Source organism: Piliocolobus tephrosceles, chromosome 5, assembly GCF_002776525.5.
Source record: "Piliocolobus tephrosceles isolate RC106 chromosome 5, ASM277652v3, whole genome shotgun sequence".
Classification (NCBI taxonomy): Eukaryota; Metazoa; Chordata; class Mammalia; order Primates; family Cercopithecidae; genus Piliocolobus; species Piliocolobus tephrosceles.
In genome coordinates this window covers 67,160,432-67,184,263 of record NC_045438.1, presented here as the reverse complement: position 1 = coordinate 67,184,263, position 23,832 = coordinate 67,160,432, and the positions used below count along the sequence as shown (strand labels likewise).

General features: G+C 38.0%; 1 protein-coding gene across 1 annotated transcript in view; it reads left to right on the top strand.

Annotated features, from left to right (window-relative positions):
• The window catches only part of LIN28B (lin-28 homolog B), a 126,143-nt gene that overhangs the window by 48,777 nt on the left and 53,534 nt on the right, over positions 1-23,832 (top strand). Inside the window, exon 3 of the mRNA XM_023205833.2 lies at positions 18,122-18,306. Coding sequence (XP_023061601.1) covers positions 18,122-18,306 — 185 coding nt within the window. The remainder of the gene's footprint in view (positions 1-18,121; positions 18,307-23,832) is intronic.

Below are 23,832 nucleotides of genomic sequence, written 5' to 3'. Positions count from 1 at the left end.
CGGGCGCGGTGGCTCAAGCCTGTAATCCCAGCACTTTGGGAGGCCAAGACGGGCGGATCACGAGGTCAGGAGATCGAGACCATCCTGGCTAACACGGTGAAACCCCGTCTCTACTAAAAAAAAAATACAAAAAACTAGCCGGACGAGGTGGCGGGCGCCTGTAGTCCCAGCTACTCGGGAGGCTGAGGCAGGAGAATGGCGTGAACCTGGGCGGCGGAGCTGGCAGAGAGCCGAGATCCGCCACTGCACTCCAGCCTGGGCGACAGAGCGAGACTCCGCCTCAAAAAAAAAAAAAAAAAAAAAACACCTCAAGTATGTTAATGCCCTCTGTCAGATAAAATTTCAGTCATGTTTAATTTTGTGCCTTGTGTCCAAAGTTTAATTTTATTGCTGACATAGTAACATTATACCACCACATTGCTAAATCTGTGAGCTTCTTCCTTGTCTATGCCTGTTCCCCCCACCCATATTCAATATAGTAGGTTATTTTAAGCAATAAAATTGCTTTCCAAACCACTAAATTATTAAATGTACACTAAAAATAAATTAACGGAATTATTTTCATTCTGTGTTTGAAAATGACATTGTATCTTGAGAGTGACCATACAAACTCTTCACTAAATTTCATTATTTGAAACTCATGTATGTTTGGACAATTTTTATTTTCATAAAAGAGCATGCCAGGCTGGGTGCAGTGGCTCACGCCTGTAATCCTAGCACTTTGCGAGGCCGAGGTGGGTGTATCATGAGGTCAGGAGATCGAGACCATCCTGGCTAACACAGTGAAACCCCGTCTCTACTAAAACTACAAAAAATTAGCTGGGCGTGGTGGTGGGCACCTGTGGTCCCACCTACTGGGAAGGCTGAGGCAGGAGAATGGTGTGAACCCAGGAGGTGGCATTTGTGGTGAGCTAAGATTGTACCACTGCACTCCAGCCTGGGGGACAGAGTGAGACTCTGTCTCAGGGAGAAAAAAAAAAAAAAAAAAAAAAAAAAAGCATACCAATATCAGGTAACATAATGTTTGCTTGCTGTTGAATAACAACTTTATTTTTGTTATTTTGTGTATTATCTACATAGTGGAAGCAGTTGAAGAATGCAATGTTGCTAATTTAATGGAATTTGTTTTACTTTGAGTCTGAAGACTTGACACATTTCTTTTTAAATGTCCGGATTTTGGTTAAAAAAAAAAAAAAAAGAAAAGAAACCACTTCTAGCTCTAAGGGTAATTATTTTTACTTCACACACACAGTGACATTCAACTACGAGGAACTAACAAGTTATTACAATAAGGCATGTTTTATGTTCACTTGTTTATTAACAACCGAGGATTACATTCGGTGCCTGGGACTTACCACATCATTTAATATCACAAGTACTTTAGAACTAACTACTCTTTCATGTTTTTTGTGTGTGTGAATGGCTATGCACAAGCCAGGGACTTTAATGAATGAGACATACAGAGCTGTAATATTCTAAATCAAAACATATGCACTGAAAGCTACCAGTAGAAACTATTCTGAAGTCTGCACCAAAAAAATGTATGAACCTGGTGGTACCATTCTGAAATCTGCACCAAAAAAATGTATGAACCTGGTGGTACCAAGTTATGTGTTAGGGATTCCATTGACTTAGTTTTGAGTGTGTAATAGTGCATGTTGTATGTCACAGATTTTAAGATACTTTAAAAATATATTTAAAAATATAAATTCAAATAAATTGTTTTAGAATCTTTGAAGCATTTCCCTGATCTCCAGAGTTTTAAAGATAGAACAGTTTCAAAATCACTGTTTCATATGATGGTGGGGAGATTGTGGAAAGCCAAAGTTTTAGCGTTTTTAGGGGAGAGGCGTGTTATTATTTTTACATTAAGTAAAGCCAAAGATAAGTTTGAATTTTTCTATTACCTGTACAGCTGTATTGAGTACAGCTAATTTTTCTGAGCTCTAAAAGAAAAGTAGACACACTTCTTGTTGTTCATTTTCTGTACTACCTGTCCCATTAACCATCATTACAACAAAGGGTGAATATGTTCTTAAAGCCAGATCAGCTCCATGAGGATGGCTGAAACTGCCTTGGAGGAAAGAATCAAATATAACTCCTCAGAAAATATGCTAAAAAGGAAAGCAGTTTCTCTATATCAATTGTTCTTTTTAGTTTCATGATCTGTATTCTCGTTTGTGGATGTCTAAATCACTTTCCTGCTGCCTTTCAAATTCATTCATCAGCTCAGCAGCCAAGACTCTAGTCTGAAAATAATTCCGCAGGTTCACTTCACAGTTCTTATACTCATTTATTCTGTTTCATTCATATTCATATTCATTTCTTCTTATTCATCTCTTTGTCTCTTCATCTGCCTTCTCCCATTTTCCAATTACGTGAACAATATAAAATGTCAGATTGTCAGTCACTCGAATATTGTCTAAAATCTGTTGGTAGCATCCAATATAAGTTCCATGCACATGCTATTCTTACTGAATACTTTATAGTAGTAAGGATAGGCCAGGCAGACAGATCGCTTGAACCCAGGAGTTTGAGACCAGCCTGGGCAACATGATGAAACCCCATCTCTACAAAAAAATTTACGGAAATTAGCAGGACATGGTGGTGTATACCTATAGTCCCAGCTACTCATGATGCTGTGGTGGGTGGATCACTTGAGCCTGGGAGGTGGAGGTTGCAGTGAGCTGAGACTATGCTATTACACTCCAGTCTGGGCAACAGAGCCAGACCCTGATTCAAAAAAAAAAAAAAAAAGTTAGAATGATAACAGTTTCAATGTCAACTTACTACTTTTTCATTTTTAAATTTAAGCAAACCAACATATCTCTCACCCATAAAGTACCTGTATCAAAGATATTTTTTCTAATATTTTTAAACAAATTTTTGTAACATAGGAGGTTGAAAGAATTTTAACAAGGAGCACAATACTATCTAGATTGTGTAATTATCATTTTTGTATACTTTATATAACTCTGCATCTATTATCCCTCTGTGGATACATCTGTTTATCTTTTAGCTATATTTGAAAAGAAGCTGCAGACATCAATATAATCTCTAAATTTTCCAGCATGCATATCATTTACTAGAGTTCACTATCTTTTTTGAGGTAAAATTGATACACAGTGAAATTGTAAGTGCACCATTCAATAACTGTGACACATGTCTACCCTTTTGTAACTCAAACCCATCTCAAGACATGGAACATTATCTCATTCCAGAAAGATCCTTCATGTCCCTCTTTAGTCAGTTCACATATCCACCCACAGGCAACAATTATTTTCATTTTTTTCCTACTATAAGTTAATTTTGTCTGTTCTAGAACTTCAAATAAATGGAATTACAGTGTACTCATTTTTTTGTAAAGCTGTTTTTACTTCCTATTGTTGGGAGATAACTTTACCTACGTCTCTCAGATTGCTGCATCTCTTGTGAGTGAGGCTGACTCTCCTTTGTTCCAGACTATGTTTTCCCAAATGTTTATAATATGCTAACAGCCTTGGAACACAGAGATTGTGTTTCCTTCCAAAATAAAGGGCCAGTATGCTTACTGCCCATTATAAAAAATTCAGGTTCCCTAACTAACATCAGTGTTCCCCCTTCCCTGCCACATTTTTTTTTTTTTTTTTTAAGATAGACTCTCACTCTATTGCCCAAGCTGTAGTGCAGTGGCATGATCATGGCTCACTGCAGCTTCTGTCTCCCTAGTCTCTGGTGATCCTCACACTTCAGCCTCTAGAGTAGCTGGGACTACAGACACGTCACAATGCCCAGGTAATTTTTGTATTTTTTGTAGAGATGAGATTTCACCATGTTGCCAGGTTGGTGTTGAATTCCTGGGCCCAAGCGATCTGCCTACCTCAGCTTCCCGAAGTGCTAGGAGTATAGGCATGAGCCACTGTGCCTGCCCGGCAGTGTTCCTCTCTTGTTAATGCAACTCTCTGTCTCTGACCTTCTTTACATCACCCTGAGGGAATTGAAGCAACTGCTCTTGTTAAAAATAAACTGTCCTTTGGGAGGCCGAGGCAGGCGGATCACCTTAGGTCAGGAGTTCAAAACCAGCCTTGCCAACATGGAGAAACCCCATCTTTACTAAAAATACGAAAATTAGACGGGCCCAGTGGCATGCGCCTGTAACCCCAGCTGGAAGCTGAGGCAGGAGAATCACTTGAACCTGGGAGGTGGAGGTTGCAGTTAACTGAGATCGTGTCATTGCACTCCAGCCTGGGTGAAAGAGCAAGACTCCATCTCTCCAAAAAAAAAAAAAAATAATAATAAATAAATAAATTAAATAAATAAATAAATAAATAAACTAACTGTCCGCCAGGCGTGGTGGCTCATGCCTGTAATCCTAGCACTTTAGGAAGCCAAGGCAGGTGGATCACGAGGTCAGGAGAGACCAGCCTGGCCAAAATGGTGACACTCCATCTGTACTAAAAATACAAAAATTAGCTGGGTGTGGTGGCAGGTGCCTGTAATCCCAGCTACTCGGGAGGCTAAGGCAGGAGAATTGCTTGAACCCGGGAGGCAGAGATTGCAGTGAGCCGAGACTGTGCCATTGCACTTTAGCCTGGGTGATGGAGCAAGACTCCGTCTCAAACAAAAAATAAAATAAACTGACCTTGGGATGGGTGTGGTGGCTCACACCTGTAATCCTAGCACTTTGGGAGGCCGAGGCGGGTGGATCACCTGAGGTCAGGAGTTCGAGACCAGCCTGACCAACATGGTGAAACCCCGTCTCCACCAAAAAATACAAAAATTAGCTGGGCATGGTGCCAGGCGCCTGTAATCCCAGCTACTCAGGAGGCTGATGGAGGAGAATCGCTTGAACCCGGCAGGTGGAGGTTACAGTGAGCCAAGATCACACCATTGTACTCCAGCTTGGGCGACGGAGCAAGACTATCTCCAAAAAAAAGCCCATCCTTTGTTTCTGACCTGACCTTGTAGTATCATGCATTCTACCACCTTCTGTGAAATTTTGGCAGGCTAATTTATTTGCTAGCCTGTACTTGAGGTAAAACCAAACACCCTTCACAGTTTTTGACAACGATTATAATGTATATCCCAGTGATTCATTCCTTTTTATTTGCTCAGTAGTATTGTACATAGCAAAATTTGTTTATTCTATCATTGAAGGATATCTACACTGTTTTCAGGTTTGGGCTATTATGGATAAACCCCTAATATACATTTGCACACAAGTCTTTGTATGAACACGTGTTTTAATTTGTCTTGCATAAAAGCCTAACTGTGGAAACTGGGGTCATAGGGTGAGTATATGTTTAATTCTATAGGAGATTGCAGAACTTTTTCCAAAGTAGATCTACCATTTTATATTCCTACCAGCAATGTATAGAATTTTAGTTCCACATCCTCACCAACTTTTAAGCCGTTTTAGTGACTGTGTATTGCATGGTGGTTTTTTGTTGTTGTTGTTTGTTTGTTTGTTTTGAGATGGAGTTTTGCTCTTATTGCCTAGGCTGGGGTGCAGTGGCGTGATCTCAGCTCACTGCAACCTCCGCTGCCCAGGTTCGATTATCCTGTCTCCTGCCTCAGCCTCCCGAGTAGCTGGGATTACAGGCGTGCACCACCGTGCCCGGCTAATTTTGTATTTTTAGTAGAGACGGGGTTTCTCCATGTTGGTCAGGCTGGTCGTAAACTCCTGACCTCAGGTGATCCACCCGCCTCCGCCTCCCAAACTACTGGGATTACAGGCATGAGCCACTGTACCCGGCTGCATTGTGGTTTTAATTCCCCCCCCCCCCTTTTTTTTGAAGCCTAATGATGTTGATTACTCATGTGCTTATTTTCTGTTTACGTATCTTTTTTTAGTAGGCATATCAATTCAAGTCTTTTGCTCACTTTTAAAAATCAAGTTACATTCTGGCCAAGTGCAGTGGCTTTATATACCTATAATCCCAGCACCTTGGGAGGTTGAGGCGGGAGGATTGCTTGAGCCTAGGAGTTCGAGACCAACCTGGACAACATGGCGAAACCCTGTGTCTACACAAGCCCAGTGTGGTGGCATGTGCCTATTGTCCCAGCTACTCGAGAGACTGAGGTGGGAGGATTACCAGGAAGTTGAGGCTGCAGTGAGTGGGGTCACACCACTGCACTTCAGCCTGGGCCATGGCAGTCAGAACCTGTCTCAAAAAAAAAAAAAAAAATTTACATTTTGTTAGCTTTAATAAAAAAGAGTTTATACAACTTAATCTGATCTATTTTTAAGTGACCTTTTGTTCCTAGAGATGATCTAAGTTATCAATTTTATTGCAATCATTTATTTGTAATATTTCTTTGCTCTCCTTTTAATGTCTGTGGGATTGGTGGCGAAAGGCCCTCTTTGATTCCTGATTTTGATAATTTGTGTTCTTTATTTTTTTCTTGTCTTTATACCTAAGGGTTTATCAATTTTGTTGAAAACACTGACTTTAGCTGTCTTTACTTTTCTCTATTGTTTTTTACCCTCTTTTATTAATTTATGTTCATTATTTTCTTCTACAAACTTTGAGTTTCCTTTGCACTTTCTTTTTTTTTTTTTTTTTTTTTTTTTTTTTGAGACGGAGTCTCACTCAGTTGGCCGGGCTGGAGTGCAGTGGCTGGATCTCAGCTCACTGCAAGCTCTGCCTCCCGGGTTTATGCCATTCTCCTGCCTCAGCCTCCCGAGTAGCTGGGACTACAGGGGCCCGCCACCTCACCCGGCTAGTTTTTTGTATTTTTTAGTAGAGACGGGGTTTCACCGTGTTAGCCAGGATGGTCTCGATCTTCTGACCTCGTGATCCACCCGTCTCGGCCTCCCAAAGTGCTGGGATTACAGGCTTGAGCCACCGCGCCCGGCTCCTTTGCACTTTCTGTAGCTTCTTTATGTGAAACCCTATGACGTTCTTTGAAACCTCTCTATTTTATTTTGTTTTTTAAGACAGGATCTCACTCTGTTGCCCAGGCTGGAATACAATGGCACAATCACGTCTCACTATAGCCTTAACCTCTTAGGCTCAAGTGATCCTCCCACTTCAGCCTCCTAGGTTATCTGGGAATACAGGCATGTGCCACCATGCCTAGCCAATTTAAAAAATATATATATTTTTTGAGACAGAGTTTCACTCTTGTTGCCCAGACTGGAGTGCAATGGCGCGATCTCAGCTCACTGTAACCTCTGTTTCCCGGGTGCAAGCAATTCTCCTGCCTCAGCCTCCTGCATAGCTGGGATTACAGGCATGCACCACCATGCCTGGCTAATTTTTCTTGTATTTTTAGTAGAGATTGGGGTTTCATCATGTTGGCCAGGTTTGTCTTGAACTCCTGACCTCAGGTGATCTGCCTACCTCAGCTTCCCAAACACTGGAGTTACAGGTGTGAGTCACTGTTCCCAGCCTTAAAATTTTTTTTATAGAAATAGGGTTTTACTAAGTTTCCCAGGCGATCATGAACACCTGGCCTCAAGCAGTCCTCCTGCCTGGGCTTCCCAGAGTGTTGGATTATAGATGTGAGCCACTGTACCTGGCCTTTTTATAAATAAACAAATAAACTTAAATCTAAATTTTCCTTCATGAATTGTTTTAGCTGCATCCCACAAATTTTGATATGTTGTATTTTTTATTATCAGTTTAAAAATTTTTAAATTTCCTGTGGTTTTTTTTTGCATTATCAGATCAATTAAAAGTATACTGTGTAATTACAAATACTTATAATTATTTATGTTTTTATTTATCATGATGGTTTCTGTTTTACTTCTCTTTTGATCAGAGAACAAATGAATCTCAAATAGGTTAAATTGCTTGTTGATATTTTTTAATAGCTAATGTGTCTTAAATGAATTTTTACCCCAGTTGTTCTGTTAACTGTAGAGCGTGGCTGATAAAAAAGTCTCCAGCTATGCTTGGAATTTGTCTCATTCTCTTTATAATTCTGTCGATTCTTGATTTGTGTATCTCAAAACTCTGTTACTGGGCACATACACATTAATAATTGTTATGCCTTCTTAATGAATTATTAAAAATTCCATTAGGAAATGTCCTTCTTTATTTTTGATAATACTCTTTAAGTCTGCTTTTAGTAATATAACACAGCTGTAGCCTTATTATTTATTGTTTACATGGTTGTCTTTTTCTATGCTCTGATTTTTAATTTTTTTATATCTTTATAGTTAAAGTGGCTCTTTTGTAGATGTAGACAGCAAATAGTCGGGTCTTGCTTTTTATCAATTTGATAAATCTCTGCATTTAATTTAACACCTAATGTAACTGTTGATATGGTTGGATTTAGATCCACCACTTTGATATTCTTCTGTTTATTTCATTTCTTTGGTAACTTTTTATGTCTTTCTGCTGCTGTGTTAATATGATATTTTTAAAATTCCATTTTAATTTATCCACTGGCTTTTCAGTTACACATTTTTGCATTTTTAAGTGGTTGAGGACATGCATTCTCAGAGCATGATATCACAACAAAGAAATGAAAATTGATTCTCGTAGAGGCAATACCATCCCAGATACTGGTAGTGGTTTGTAGTCTTCCACAGAGCTACAGTACGTAAGTAAATATTCAGTATATCTGTGGTATTACAATTTCACATGGAGAGGAAAATAGGAAACGAAGCTCACTATGGGGAGTATAATGAAAAACAGTGTTCTAGGCTTATAGTATACATCCTTAAATTAGATAGTGTACGTAGATATACTGTTCTGCCACTCCATGTAAAATCAGAGATATTTTTGTAAGTAAGATCTACTTGAAATATAGAAATATAGTATTATTTCAACAGTGCAACAGTAATACCATAAAAGTATAGATTTGATAGGGATTTAAAAAGTTTCTTTAGCCATCATCTATTTAATACCTCTTATTTTCACAGAGGAGCAATAAAACAAAATACTCTATCATAAAAGCACCCATTTCTTATGATTCATTGTGTCAGCTAAGAAGTTTTATAGTAAATTTTTAAAAGTTCAGAAAATTAAAGGATAAAATGTAAGCATGGGTTGAGTAGGGTGGTCTACCTGTGGCATGTAGTTTCAAGATTCTAAACTTTAATATTGTGATTATGTTGTTGAGGGACATTTGAAATATTCCAGAGAATGTTATATTAAGCGTCATGATAGACAAGGGCTTTTTATGTCAAATGATCTGGCATTGAGTCTTTGTTCTGCCTCTCATAAGATAGGACCTTGGGACTCTTGATTTCCTCATCTAAGTGAGAAAAAGTCACAGCTACTTTTTCTGCCTCCCTCCTTCTTTCCCTTGTTCCCCACCATCCTGATTCTCCCTCTCTGCTTCAAATATATACTGAACACCTGCTATGTTTCAGGGATGGTTTTAGACATGTAAATGAAAAATTATGATATTTCCTTTCAAGAAGTTAGTAGCTTTATAAGAAAACAGACACATTGGCCGAGTGTGGTGGCTCATGCCTATGATCCCAGCCCTTTGTGAGTCCAAGTTGGGTGGATCACCTGAGCTCAGTAGTTCAAGACCAGCCTGAGCAACTTGGTGAGACCCCATTTGATTTTTTTTGATGAAAATCAAAAAAACAAAAACAAAAAAACCAGCTGGGTGTGGTGGTACACACCTGTGGTCCCAGCAACTCAGGAGCCTGAAGTGGGAGAAGCCCTTGAACCTGAGTGGTGGAGGTTGGAGTGAGCCAAGATTGTGCTGCTATACTCCAGTCTGAGTGACAGAGCAAGACCCTGTGTCAAAAAAAAAAAAAAAAAAAGAAAAGGAAAGGAAAAGAAAACAGACACATTATAATGTAGTATGGTGTGTTATAATGGTGATATATACCATATATAATTGGAGCACTGGAAAAGGAGTACCCGTATTTGCTTAAGAATATCATAAAGGCTTTGAAGATGAGGTAATGTTTAAACTGAAACTCAGTAATATACAGATATTTGCCAAGTGTGGGTGAGGGGTAAGGGTGGGTTGAGCATATGAGATAGCAGGTGAAAGCATTTAGCACAGTACCTGTTAATGAATAGATTCTCCATACATGTTTGTCTTCTCCCACCTCTTCCATCACTGTGTCAGCAGATAGGGAAGCAGACTGGATACTTATAAAAATAGTTTAAAGTGTTTATTGAACTCCTGGTCAATGTACTGAGCATTGTTCTAGGCATTGTACATTTATTTGGGATCCAATAATAACCTTATGAGATATTTTGTGTATTATCCCTAGTTTACAGACAAGGAAACTGGGGCTCTGGGTGTTTTTTCAGTTTTTGCAGCTGGAGGCCATTATTCTAAGCAAATTAATGAGGGAGCAGAAATCCAAATATTGCATGTTCTCACTTATAAGTGGGAGCTAAACATGGGTTCTCATGGACATAAATATGGCAGCAATAGACACTGGGGACTACTAGAGAAGGAGGGGAGGAAGGGGGGCCAGGGCTGAAAAACTGTTGGGTACTATGCTCATTACCTGGGTGATGGGATCAATCATACCCCAAACCTCAGCATCGTGCAGTATACCCATGTGACAGACCTACACATGTGTCCCGTAAATCTCAAATAAGTTGAAATTTGAAAATAGAGAAATAATTTTAGAAAGAAATATTTGTGTTAGACATAATAAAGTGCTTAAAATGTAAACCAAAAATTTCCATGGCTGAGTATGCTAGCTCATGCCTGTAATCCCAACACTTTGGGTGCCTGAGGCAGGAGGATTACTTGAGGCCAGAGTTCAAGACCAGCCTAGTGAAACTGGTCTTGGCAACATAGTGAGACTCCATCTCTACAGAAAAATTTTCAAAGTAGCCAAGCATGGTAGGGTGCGCTTGTGGTCCTAGCTACTTGGGAGGCAGAGGCAGGAGGATTGCTTGATTGAGTCCAGGAGGTCAAGACTACAGTGAACTGTGATTACACTACTGCACTACAGCCTGGGCAAAGAGTGAGACCCTGCCTCTTAAAAAAAATAAAATTGCGTGATATGACTCTAGCTTGCATTTTTCAACCTCATTTTTGGTTTCTACCTTCACAGTGATACACTTAAACTACTCTCCTTGCCATCCTCAAACATTGTATTAACTATTCCTGCTGCACAAGTTTATGGTACCATTAGCTCAATTTGGACTACCGTCTTCAGTCTCCAGTCTCCATTAGAATGTTACTCTCTCTCCATGCACTCAAAAATACACCTCATGTGTAAAGCTTCTATAATGCTTCTACATGGTATGCACCCCTACTTTGTATTATTGATTTCATAATTTTTCTTTCTCTTTTTTATGTATTCTCTTTCCCTGGAAATCAAGTTAAAGTTAAATATTTGTCTTTTTGGATTCATCCTCTATATTTCTCGTTTCTGTTCTTACTAAGGCTGGAGTGCAGTGGTGCGATCTTGGCTCACTGCAACCTCTGCCTCACGTGTTCAAGTGATTCTCCTGCCTCAGCTTCCCTAGTAGCTGGGATTACAAGCGCCCGCCACCACACCCAGCTAATTTTTTTGTATTTTTAGTAGAGACGAGGTTTCACTATGTTGGCCAGGCTGGTCTCGAACTCCTGACCTTAGGCAGTCCACCCGCCTCAGCCTCCCAAAATGCTGGGATTACAGGCGTGAGCCACCACTCCCATCTGGTCTTTCTTAATTATGCTGTATGTTTTATGATTCTTGATTGACCCTTCAGATACATGAAAGAGGGATAGGAATGATTTAAGGTCCAGTGGATAGAGCCAGTTTTTACACCAGTGGTCTTACTGTCAGAATGAATAGGGGTGTATGCACGGGATCCAATATTTTACCACTTGCCTGGATATTTCCTTCAGTCTCTTTAGAGAATGGCCTCATATTATTTGCCTTAAGGCCATGTTTTCCTGTTTTCACGTGTGTAGGTAGGAATGGTATGTGAGGATGAAATGGGAATCTGGTCCTTACAAAACAGCTCATTAACCTCCCTGTTTTCAAGCCCATTGCTCGTTCTTGCCCTTCATCATACATGTGTGTAAGCAGAGTTTCTCAGTGTTCTGTTAGGAATCTTGGTTGCTACTTCTGCTGCAGCTCCTTTTGTTAATTTTCTTGGGTGTGGCTCCTTCAACTCAGTAATCAGTCAGCACTCAAACTTCTAGAAATTTATCGAATTTGGTTTTCTGCTGATGCATCTCTCTCATTCCCTTCTTTATTGTGAATATTTCTTTCTACTAGTTTGTCATTTTGATGGCTTTTAAACAGTAACATGAGGCACCTCAGTTGTCCAGCATGCCGTCTTGAACTGGAAGTCAGTTTATGCCTCCTACAGAAAAAAAAAATTACTCTTATTTCTAAGGAGAATCAGTTATTAAACTGTAGCCACGTCCCAATCTAGTTGGAGAAAAAAAGCCTGTGTCAAGAGAGATAAGTAACCCATTACTATCTGGAGCCCTGGGTAGAAATACTTGGCAAATAAATGATAGCCTTTGGACTATTTTCAGTTGACTCCTTATTCATGTTATTCTTTTTTTTTTTTTTTTAAGTTTTTTTGAGAATGGGTCTTGTTCTGTTGCCCAAGCAGGAGTGCAGTGTCGTAATCATGGGGAGCTGCAACCTTGACCACGGTTCAAGCAATTCTCCCACCTTAGCCTTCCAAAGTGTTGAGATTATAGGCATTAGCCACTGCACCTGTCCCCTGTTAATATTCTTTAAAAGTAATTTTGAAATGGTTGGTTGGCAGGCGGAAAGCAAATATAGCAAGGATTTTTACCCCCCACCCTGAGTTAGGGTCTCTGTCACCCAGGCTGGAGTGCAGTATTGCAACCTCAGCTCACTGCAGCCTCCCTAGTAGCTGGGACCTCAAATGTGTGCCACCATGCCCAGCTAATTTTTTGTAGTTTTTGTAGAGATGGGGTTTTGCCACGTTGCACAGGCTGGCCTGGAACTCCTGAGCTCAAGCAGTCCACCTGCCTCGGCCTAGCGAAGTGTTGGGATTACAGGCATGAGCCACTGCACCCAGGCTGAAAGCCAGTATTTATATAATTCTTAAATAAATATGTGCAAGAATGAATTTTAAAAATTGGATTCTCATCATCTGCCTCCCTCCCAACCCCTCACCCCTCTGAGTCTCTATTGTCTATCATTCCACTCTTTTTTTTTTTTTTTTTTGAGATGAAGTCTTGCTCTGTTGCCCAGGCTGGTGTGCAGTGGCGCGATCTTGGCTCACTGCAAGCTCTGCCTGCTGGGTTCACACCGTTCTCTTGCCTCAGCCTCCTGAGTAGCTGGGACTGCAGATGCCTGCCACCCTGCCCGGCTAATTTTTTTTTTGTATTTTTAGTAGAGACAGGGTTTCACCGTGTTAGCCAGGATGGTCTTGATTTCCTGACCTCATGATCCACCCACCTCAGCCTCCCAAAGTGCTGGGATTACAGGCGTGAGCCACCGCGCCTGGCCTATCATTGCACTCTGTACATCCATGTGTACAAATTTTTTAGCATCCACTTATGAGTGAGAGCCTGTGATATTTGACTTTCTGTGCCTGGCTTTTTTCACTTAAGATAATGACCTCCAGTCCATTAACGTTGCTGCAGAAGACATGATTTTGTTGTTTTTCACGGTGGAATAATATACATTGTGTATGTATATACCACATTCTCTTTATCCACTTATCCATTGATAGATAGTTAGGTTGATTCCATGTCTGCTATTGTGAATAGTGCTGCGCAAAACATACAAGTGTGGTTATCTTTGATATATTGATTTCTTTCCCTTTGGGTCGATACCCGGTAGTGGGATTGCTAAATCAAATAGTAATTCCATTTTTAGTTCTTTGGTAAATCTTCATGCTGTTTTCTACAAAGGTTGTACTAATTTGCATTCCTACTAACAGTGTATAGGAGTTCTCTTTTTCCCACATCCTTGCTAACATCTTTTTAATAATAGCCATTCTGACTGCGGTAAGATGATATTTCATTGTGGTTTTCTGATGATTAGTGATGTGATGTTGAGTATTTTTCCTACACCTGTTGGCCTTTTGTATGTCTTATTTGAAAAATGTCTATTCATGTTCTTTGCTCACTATTTTTTGTTAAGTTGTTTGAGTTCCTTGTATGTTTTGGGTATTAATCACCTGTCAGATAACTAATTTGCAAATATTTTCTCTCATTCCACAGGGTGTCTGTTCACTCTGTTCATTATTCCTTTCGCTGTGAAGAAGGAGACTTTTTAGTTTAAGTCTTTTTTGTCTATTTTTGCCTTGCTGTTGAGGTCTTACCAAGTAAGATTTTAAAAGACAGCCATAACTAGGAGAGTACATCCCCTACCAGAATAAGATAGAATACTGAAATGAGAAAATATTCAGAGAAATATGTTATCCAGTTTTACTAATGGAGGGACTGTGTTTTAGAGTAATGGGAAAGGAAGTGGAAAATGTAAGTAAGGTAAGATTATGACGGATCTCACCTACAACCTAAGCAGAATTATCTACAAGGGACTAACAGACTAAGATTTATTGAGAGAGAATGTGCAGGTATGGAAGATGATGTGGAGTAACAAGCAGTTTGGATGCTGAGATGCCACTGAAGAAACTATTACACTTACCTTAGTAGAAGATAGTGTAAACTTTCCCTTTGCCTTCTGAAGATTCACTAAAAATTACTGACAAGAGGCAGATTAATAGGAGAAAAGACTTACAAGTTTATTTCATCATAGTTTTACTGTGACACAGGAGCCTTCAGAATGAGGATCCAAAAATACAGGGGAAATTGTACATTTTTAGGCATGTGTCTAACAAAGTATGGACAGCTGTAAAGAAATATAATTGGACAAAAAGATTATGTATGATCTAATGCTAATAGACTGAGTAGGGAAGCCCAGCAAGGTCTGCCTGTCTAGATTTTTCTTGGCCTCTCTGAGCATGCATTCCTGCCTTCTGGGTATGAGCAGGACCTTCTCTGATTGGAGGTCTTACTGACCTAGAGTCAAACAAGGTAGGTCAGTTTTTGCACAGAAAGGTCAAGGTGGGGATGGAATTAGAGTAATATTTTTTAGGTTTTATGGCGGCTTTGGGGAAAAGGGGTTCTGGTTTCTATACCCTACGTTGGAGAAGAGGGATTCCAGTTTCTATGACTAGCCTTGCGGGGAGATGAGACTGAGAAACAGGAAGACTGGAGAAGGTCAGAGAAAAACTTTAGCTTCTAAAGTTTTCTTTTTTGTTGTATTGTTTTCTGAATCTCAGCAATAGTTGAGACCTGAAGTAGGGTCATAGCAATCCAATGAATTAGATGGGGCAGATGAAAGAGGAGAGATAGGAAGCAAAAATAAACAAGATTCCATAAATGGTTTGGGTAAAAGTAAGCATTGGAACCAGTGTAATTGGAAAAATGGAGAAACCTTTAATAAAAATTGGCAAGTTAAGGGGATAAGTTGATTTTTGGGGGAACAAATATAGTGAACTAATTCCTTACCTTTCAACAATCTTTCCCATCTATGTAGCAGCTATTTTGGTATAATAGCAAAGACAGAATATTCTCTGTGAATCCTTGTCTTTTTCTTGCAAAGCCATTATAGTTTCTTATGAATATGTGTATATATATATATATTTTTGCAAAGTATTATGAAACTAAATTGCCTTTTGTACTAATTTGGGGAGGGGGACATATATGACAGATCTTTTTAAAGTATTCTTTCAGAATATCATGAAGAACAGCTAGAATTTATTGATTTGTAAGAGCTGGAATTTTACTTTTAGATTTGGAAAAGCAGTTCACTTATGCCTATCAAAAATCTTAATAATGGAAAATTAAGAGAAAGTATACCAGCTTAATTGGGTTCACTAGGAACTATGCACCAACTTCTGGGAAAGTACACTAAGAGCTATAAGGAGATAAGTGATAGAGTTTTGTTTATTTGTTTGGTTGGGTTTTTTTGAGACAGGGTCTTGCTCCGTTGCCCAGGCTAGAGTGCAGTGACATGATGTTGATCTTCGCTTGCTGCAACCTCCACCTCCCAGGTTCAACCGATTCTTCTGCCTCAGTATCCCAAGTAGCTGGGATTATAGGCAGGTGCCACCACGACCAGCTAATTTTTTGTATTTTTTAGTAGAGACAGGGTTTCGCCACGTTGGCCAGGCTTGTCTCAAACTCCTGACCTCAGGCAATCTGCCTGCCTCGGCCTCCCAACGTGCTGGGATTACAGGTGTGAGCTACCGCGCTTAGCCCAGTGATAGTTTTTGTTACTGAAACAAAACATGTGAACATATGATAGCTCTAATAAAAAATGCTGTTTCTTTGTTCTTGTAATTTCAGTAGTTGAACTGTGCTCCATTTCATCCATAAAAGAGAAATAATCTGTACTTTCTTGAGTGAAGAGGAAGAAAGGAAATGAAAGCAAAATAGCTATTTATAATTAGTGAAGAGAAAGCTTAGGAAAAAAATGAGAAGGTGCTTTAGAAATGTTAAAATAGCTTTAATAATAATACTTTGTTATTTTAAAGAATGTGGGCAGTTGTGATTTTTTTCCCCCAACATTTCATCAGAGAGCAGAAAAGGTGCTGCCAGATTGCAGACTTCCACATGAAGGATTTCACTCTGTCAGGTGACCTGCACTAGAAGCAGGTTAATAACCCTGTTTTCATGGGCTGTCTTGCTTTCACAATGAATAGTCTTGTTTTGCAATGAATTTTTTAAGTTTTGTTTTTATTTGTTCCATGTAATAATTTGGTTCCATGTAATTATTTAGTTGCCTTTAGAGTCATGAACTTGGAGAAGTGAAGATTTTCTGGTTCAGTATTTTTCTAAGTATGTTCATCATCTGTACTTAAGGGGCTCTGGGATCAATTAGGTCAGGAAACTGCTGAGTTAAACAAGATTCTTAGTTTCGTGGGAGTTGGGGAGGTGAGAACATTTCTGAGACTTTAATATGCTAACATGAGTCTCTCACAGAGAAACAACATACAGTGTTTTACAAACTTACTTGACCACGAAACCTTTTTCTCATGGTCTTGTTGTTACTCAGAACTCAAATCTTTTGAATTTACAAATAAACAGAAAAGATAGCAAATGGCTTATTCAAAGCAATATAGCAGTTTATTTAAAGAACTGGACTTGAACTAAGGATTTCTCCCATCATATGTTTTATTTCTGTTGCCCCAGCAATTCAGAAGAGTCTTTAAAAACTACATGATATTCTCAATTATTCCTGTAAAATGTACACAGAGGGATTTGAAAAAATAAAACTACTAATTGAATTATTTTTAGTGTATTTTGAATTGGCACATTGACTTTGATGAAAAGAGGATTGAAAGAGCCAAATAATATTTGAAACCAACGTTAATAATTTTGTAATTGGTGAACATTGTTATTTTTACAAAAAATCAGCTATCTTTCAAATATGAAATCTGGTTTCCTTTCAAATTATAAAAAGCTCAAACAATGCAGTAATGTATATACCAGAAAACTTTTCTACCTTTCTAGAACAGGACTGGAGAAAACGACTCTTTAGTGTCTGTTGTTTCAGACCACATCTCTATATAATAAACATACATCTTTTAAAAACTTTAGCTGGACTCTGCATGTTCCTATTACCTCAGTTACTCAGAAGGCTGAGGCTAGAAAATCTCAGAAGTTCAAGACCAGCTTGGGCAACATAGTGAGTCCCATATCAAAAATAAATAAACAAAATTAAAATTTTACATAGATAGCATTATGGTAGACACAGTTCTTTAACTCTTTTTTTTTTTTTTTTTTTTTACTCAACAGTATTACATGCTTATCTTTCTACATTAGAATGTGTAGAACTAATAAAACTTCTCTTAATGGCTTAATAATGTTATGTGGTGCTATTATATTAATAATGTATTTAATCAGTTTCCCATTGATAGACATTCAGATAGATGTAATTTTTTACCAGTCAGTGCTGTGGTGTCTTTTTAAGCCTTTGTGTATGTCTGTAGTAGAATTATTAATTGTGGAATTGCTGGGACAAAGAATATGCACATTTAAATTTTTCTAAGTATTGCCAAATTGCCTTAAAAATTTTTTTCTCCCACTGCCAGTATTGCAAAAAGAAACTTTAAAATGGTATGTGTTTCACTGAACTTAAGACTTTATACTTTTGTAATGTATAACAGAGTATCTTTCTTTGTTAAAATTATAGAGATAGTTTATAAAGCAATAATAATTTTGATCTCTCTTTCTCTCCCCTACCCTCTTCTGCTCTTTACAGAGCAAACTATTCATGGAAGGATTTAGAAGCCTAAAAGAAGGAGAACCAGTGGAATTCACATTTAAAAAATCTTCCAAAGGCCTTGAATCAATACGGGTAACAGGACCTGGTGGGATCCCCTGTTTAGGAAGTGAAAGAAGACCCAAAGGGAAGACACTACAGAAAAGAAAACCAAAGGGAGATAGGTAATCATTTTTACTTTGTTAATTTATCAGTTTATTGTATTTGGAAAGGATTTCTGAAAATGTTTTCATCTTACTGCATTTTATATTGTCTAGCCAAAGGAAACTACCATCATGTAGAATATATTAAATACCAGAAACATAGATTATCTTGCGATTTGAATTATCTACAGAATGTACTGAACTGAGCCTTCAGCATTAAGCACTGAATAGTCCCTTGACCACCTTTTCCACCAGACTGTTCTGAGACAACAGTTGAGGAGTTGAAGTTCCCAGTAGACAGAGGTGTCCCTTTTTACACCCAGAATTTGCCAACACCTCACCGCTTTTTTCAAATGAAAATGTACCTATTGTTTTGTCTGTTTTTAGAAGACAGCTCACATATAGAAAGTCCAAGTAATGTAAAAAAAACCATAAAGAGGAAAAAATCACTTGAAATCCTAATTAGAGGTAGGAATTATAATGTATATCGTATTTTGAAACTTGATTTTTTTCACCTAATAGTATGTTATAGAATATTTCATGTCAATTGTTATCACTTTATAAATTTTACTATATGAATGTACCAAAATATAAATAATAATATATTAATGGATATTTAAGTTACCTCTTGTATTTTGAATTGATCAATAATACCACTGTGGGAACTCTTAGATGTACATTTTTGAAAAATTGTCTGATTGTATCTTTTATTTTTTTATTTTTTTATTTTTTGAGACGGAGTCTCGCTCTGTCACCTAGGCTAGAGTGCAGTGGCACGTTCTCGGCTCACTGCAAGCTCCGCCTCCTGGGTTTATGCCATTCTCCTGCCTCAGCCTCCCAAGTAGCTGAGACTACAGGCGCCCGCCACCTCGCCCGGCTAGTGTTTTTTTTATTTTTTTTGTATTTTTAGTAGAGACAGGGTTTCACCGTGTTAGCCAGGATGGTCTCGATCTCCTGACCTCGTGATCCGCCTGCCTCGGCCTCCCAAAGTGCTGGGATTACAGGCTTGAGCCACCGCGCTCAGCCAGTCTGATTGTATCTTTAGGGTAAATACTTAATAGTGAAAAGTCTGGATCAAAAAAATATGTATTTTAAAAATTTCGATACCTATTTCTAAACTGCTCTCCAGAAATGATTAGTGAGCCAGTATGTAACACCTCTGAAAGTCAGACAGTTCATTGAATGTTGTCGTTTTTTAAACCTTTTCCAGTTACATAGGTTAGAGATGCAGCTCATTATTTGTTTGTTTTTACATTATTTCATTACTTTGGAGGTTGAATATATTTTATATGTTTTCATTTTTATTTTTTCTTCCAAGAATTGTATATTTCTTGTCCATTGACCATTTTCTGTTGAGATGTTCATTTGTTATTATTGATTTCTAAGTTCTCTTGATATATTTAGGATATGAATCTTTTTTCTCAAATAAAAAATAAGAATTTTTTTTAGCTTGTGAAATATATTTTAGCTTTAATGATAGTAGTTTTTTTTAAAAGCATTTTGAAGTTTTGAATTTTTTACAGACAAGTCTGTGACTCTCTCCTTGTTATCTGACTTTGATTGCTATCTCATTTTCCAAACTACAAAATTAAAAACATACTACATTCATTTATATTTTTAATATTATTTTAGTTAATTTATATTTTACACTTAAGTGTCTCTTCTCTTTGTAATCTAATTTGCTCTTGAAGAAAGGACTGTAAAAGTCTAGCTTTTCTTTTCTCTCCAAATTGGTAACCAGTTATCTCTGTAGCACTTGTTGCCTATTTCATATTTTCCTATTGGTTTGAAAATCAGTGAGACAATAAATTTTTTCATTGACATTTTTAGGAGCTCATTTTGTACAAAAGGAAGTCCATGAATATGTGTGAAAGTTTAATGATACACTTAGCTATTAAAGCGGTTTTCTGCTCCCATGGAGATAATACCTGTATACATACTTAAATATGTACAAGTAAAGCAAAGTAAAATAAAACAGTCCTTTATTTTTCGATGTCTTTAAATAAAATCTTTAACAAAGTAGTTCTAGAATGCTTTACTTTCCAATTCTGGGTTAGAATCAGTATGAGAGGGAGAATAGTGGAGGTTGAGATTTGAAGCGTAAGATAGCAGGACATTTTTTCATATTGGATCTTGTCAACCATTGTAAGGACTTTGATCCTAGAGAAAATAGGAAGTCATTGGGAAATTTTAGGTCAAAAAGTAACATGATCTGATTTACTCAGAGTATCATTCTGGCAACTGTGATGACAACACAGTGTGGAGAGGCAAGGATAGAAGCTGAAAGACCAGTAAAGAAGCAGTTCCAATAATACAGAAAAGAGATAGTGGTGGTTTGGACAAGGGTAATAGCAGTAGAAGTGGTGAATGAAAATTCCGATATGTTTTGAAGGAAGAGACCATGTAATTTACTGATGGATTGATTAGATGTGGACTATCAGAGGAGAAGAGTCTAGGGTGACTCCAAGGTTTTTTGACCTATTCAACAGGAAAGATGGAGATTTATCAAGACGGGAAACCTATAGAAGGAACAGGAAATCAAAAGTATAGTTTCAGACATTTAATTAGAGATACATAATGCACATCCAAGTGAAAATGTATATTAGGCAGATGGATGCACTATATAGAGTCCCAGCACTGGAGTTAAAAAATTGACAACATTTAGCAAAAAGATGATATTTACAGCCACAAGAGGAAATAAGATCGCCATCACAGTGAGTATACACAGGCAAGAAGAGGACTAAGCCCTGGGGCACTCTAGCATTTAAGAGTCAAGAAGAGGGAGGAACAGCAAAGAGCACTAAGTAAGAAGGTGAGAAACAGGAGGGAAATCAAGATAGAATATTGTCCCAGAAGTCAGGGAAAGAAAATATTTCAAGAAAGGGTATCAGGTGTGTTCAATGGTACTGATGGTGAAATGATCAAGTAAGAAGATAACCATTGAAACTTGACCACTTGGCAACATGAAAGTCATTATTGAGGTCTGAAGTTGACAAGAACGGGCTCAATGGACTGGTGGGGGTGAAAGCCTTCGTGGGGTGTATTCAATACAGAGAATGAAAACAGAGGAAGCAGAGACAGCAAGTACATACAATCTTTTGAGACGTGTTTCTATAATAAATGAGAGGAGAGAAACAAAGCAGTAGCTAAATGGAAGAATTTATTAACATGTTTATATGTTCATAGGAATGGTCTAGTGCAAAGGAAAGATTGAACATGCAGGAGAGAGGAGAACAATTACTGGAGTGATTTCCTTGAGTGGGTGACAGTATTGGGATTTAAAGCACAACTGGAGGAGCTGGTCATGTGATAACAGAAAGTTCATTCTTATAAACCTGGAGGAAAGGCATAGCTTATGGACACAGATGCAGGTGGTAGATAGATACAAAGGTAGGATAAGGTGAGATTTCTCTTTTTTATGCTGTTTTTTTTTTTTTAATTTGAAGCACAGTCATCAACTGAGAGTAATGGTAGAAGAGTAGGTTTGGAAATTTAACAAGAAAGATGTATAAAATAGAAGAATTAACATATTATAGAAAAGAGGTAGAATTTCAGGCTGTGCCAAAGACCCACATAAGAATAGTGGGCATGAAGATTGTGTTCTTTCTCCAGCCATTGTTGACTTCATGGCTATAGCTGTGAAATAGTCATTAAAATGATTTAACTAGAGTTGGGGTTTTTCCTAGTTGAGAATGACAAAGGGCACTGGAGATGTATGCAGAGCAGCAAATGTAATGATGGATGATAGAATATAAACGATATAAAGAGTGAAGACATTGAAAAGGTGATAAGTAAGCACATGGGGTGTGGGTTGCAGTAGAGTCAAAGAATTGTAGTTGAGTTACTGATCTGGCAAGGTACGAGGTGGTGGTGGTGAGAAGTGAATAACTGCTCCAACCGCTTACTCTTACTGTGTGTCTTATTGTGATTAAAGCTTTGATACACTTAGTATCTAATAATTTCCAACTTTCTGTTAAGCTAAGGGTGTCCATAATTTTTGTCAATAGGATTAGCAATTCCAATTTTCCATGTGCTGCTTGTTTTTACAAAATGATGTAGAGGCAACGTACAATACAGTATTCCGTAAACATAGAGACTCCTGCATAGAGACTGACATCATGAAAAAACAAGATTTGACAATGTGGTAGCAAGAAATGGATCTTTGTCACCTGATGGCTGGAACAGTTACCAAAGCATGATTTGCTCCCCAAATGTTTAAAAAACTTCGAAGATCTTTGATAACTTTCTTGATTTATTTCATGGTTATTTCCTGAGACAATTTTAGTAATGAGAATAAAATTGTTCTTTGATCCAGATTTTATGTTTATTAGTACAATTATGTGAAGCAGCCTTAAAAATCTTATAAAATATTCTGATTCTCTAGTTACTTCCTATTGCTATTTTTTCTTGATAAGATAATGTATTATATTTCAAAGAACAGGCTCTTGAATTAATTTCTTCTTTCTTTCTTTTTTTTTTTTCTTGAGACAGAGGTTTGCTCTTGTCACCCAGTCTGGAGTGCAGTGGTGTGATCTAGGCTGACTGCAACCTCTGCCTCCTGGGTTCAAGCAATTCTCCTGCCTCAGCCTCCCGAGTAGCTAGGACTACAGATGTGCACCACTATGCCTGGCTAATTTTGTGTTTTTAATAGAGATGGGTTTTCACCATGTTGGCCAGGCTGGTCTCGAATCCCTGACCTCAGGTGATTCGCCCGCCTCAACCTCCCAAAGCGCTTGGATTACAGGTGTGAACTACTGCACCCTGCCTCTTGGATTAACTTCTGTTACACTGTTTTTTTCCCTAATACTTCCTGTGATTATTTGTATTTCCTTCTACTTTATTCTATTTTTGACTTTTATTATGAAAATTTTTAGAATACAAAAAGGTAGGAAAAATGGTATGGCCACCAAACGTGTATGCCGACCTTATATATTTAAAGTGGCTTCTTTTCCCTTTTTTAATAAGCATTTTGTGGGGAGATATTTTAAGACTATGTAAATATCCCACTCACCATCAAACTTAAATTTTCATTATTAGTCTGAACCGTGGATTTCTGCATTTTTCTGAAAGTTATAATCTGTAACCATCATTATTTATTTTACTGCTCAAATTTCCCAGATGTGACCAGTAGGAGCCCCTTCAGGCTGGTTTCTGTGTCCTTTTGATGGGTCCTCATCATTTTTTGAGTACTTTCTTACTGGTATAAGATACTTTCATACTGACCTTATAGCTACAAAATATTTGAAATAATGAATTAAATAATTGATTTGGTCTGCTGATATACCAAAAAGCTAGAATTCCAGTTAATTTACATTAAATTTGGAAGTAAGCATTGGTATATTTCTGTATATAAATATGTACATAATATTAAATTGTCATATAGTAAAATTGACTTTTTTCTGTTTTTGTTGTTGTTCTTTTTTGTTGTTTTATTTTGAGACGGAGTCTGGCTCTGTCGCCCAGGCTGGAGTGTAGTGGTGCAATCTCGGCTCACTGCAAGCTCTGCCTCCCGGGTTCGTGCCATTCTCCTGCCTCAGCCTCCTGAGT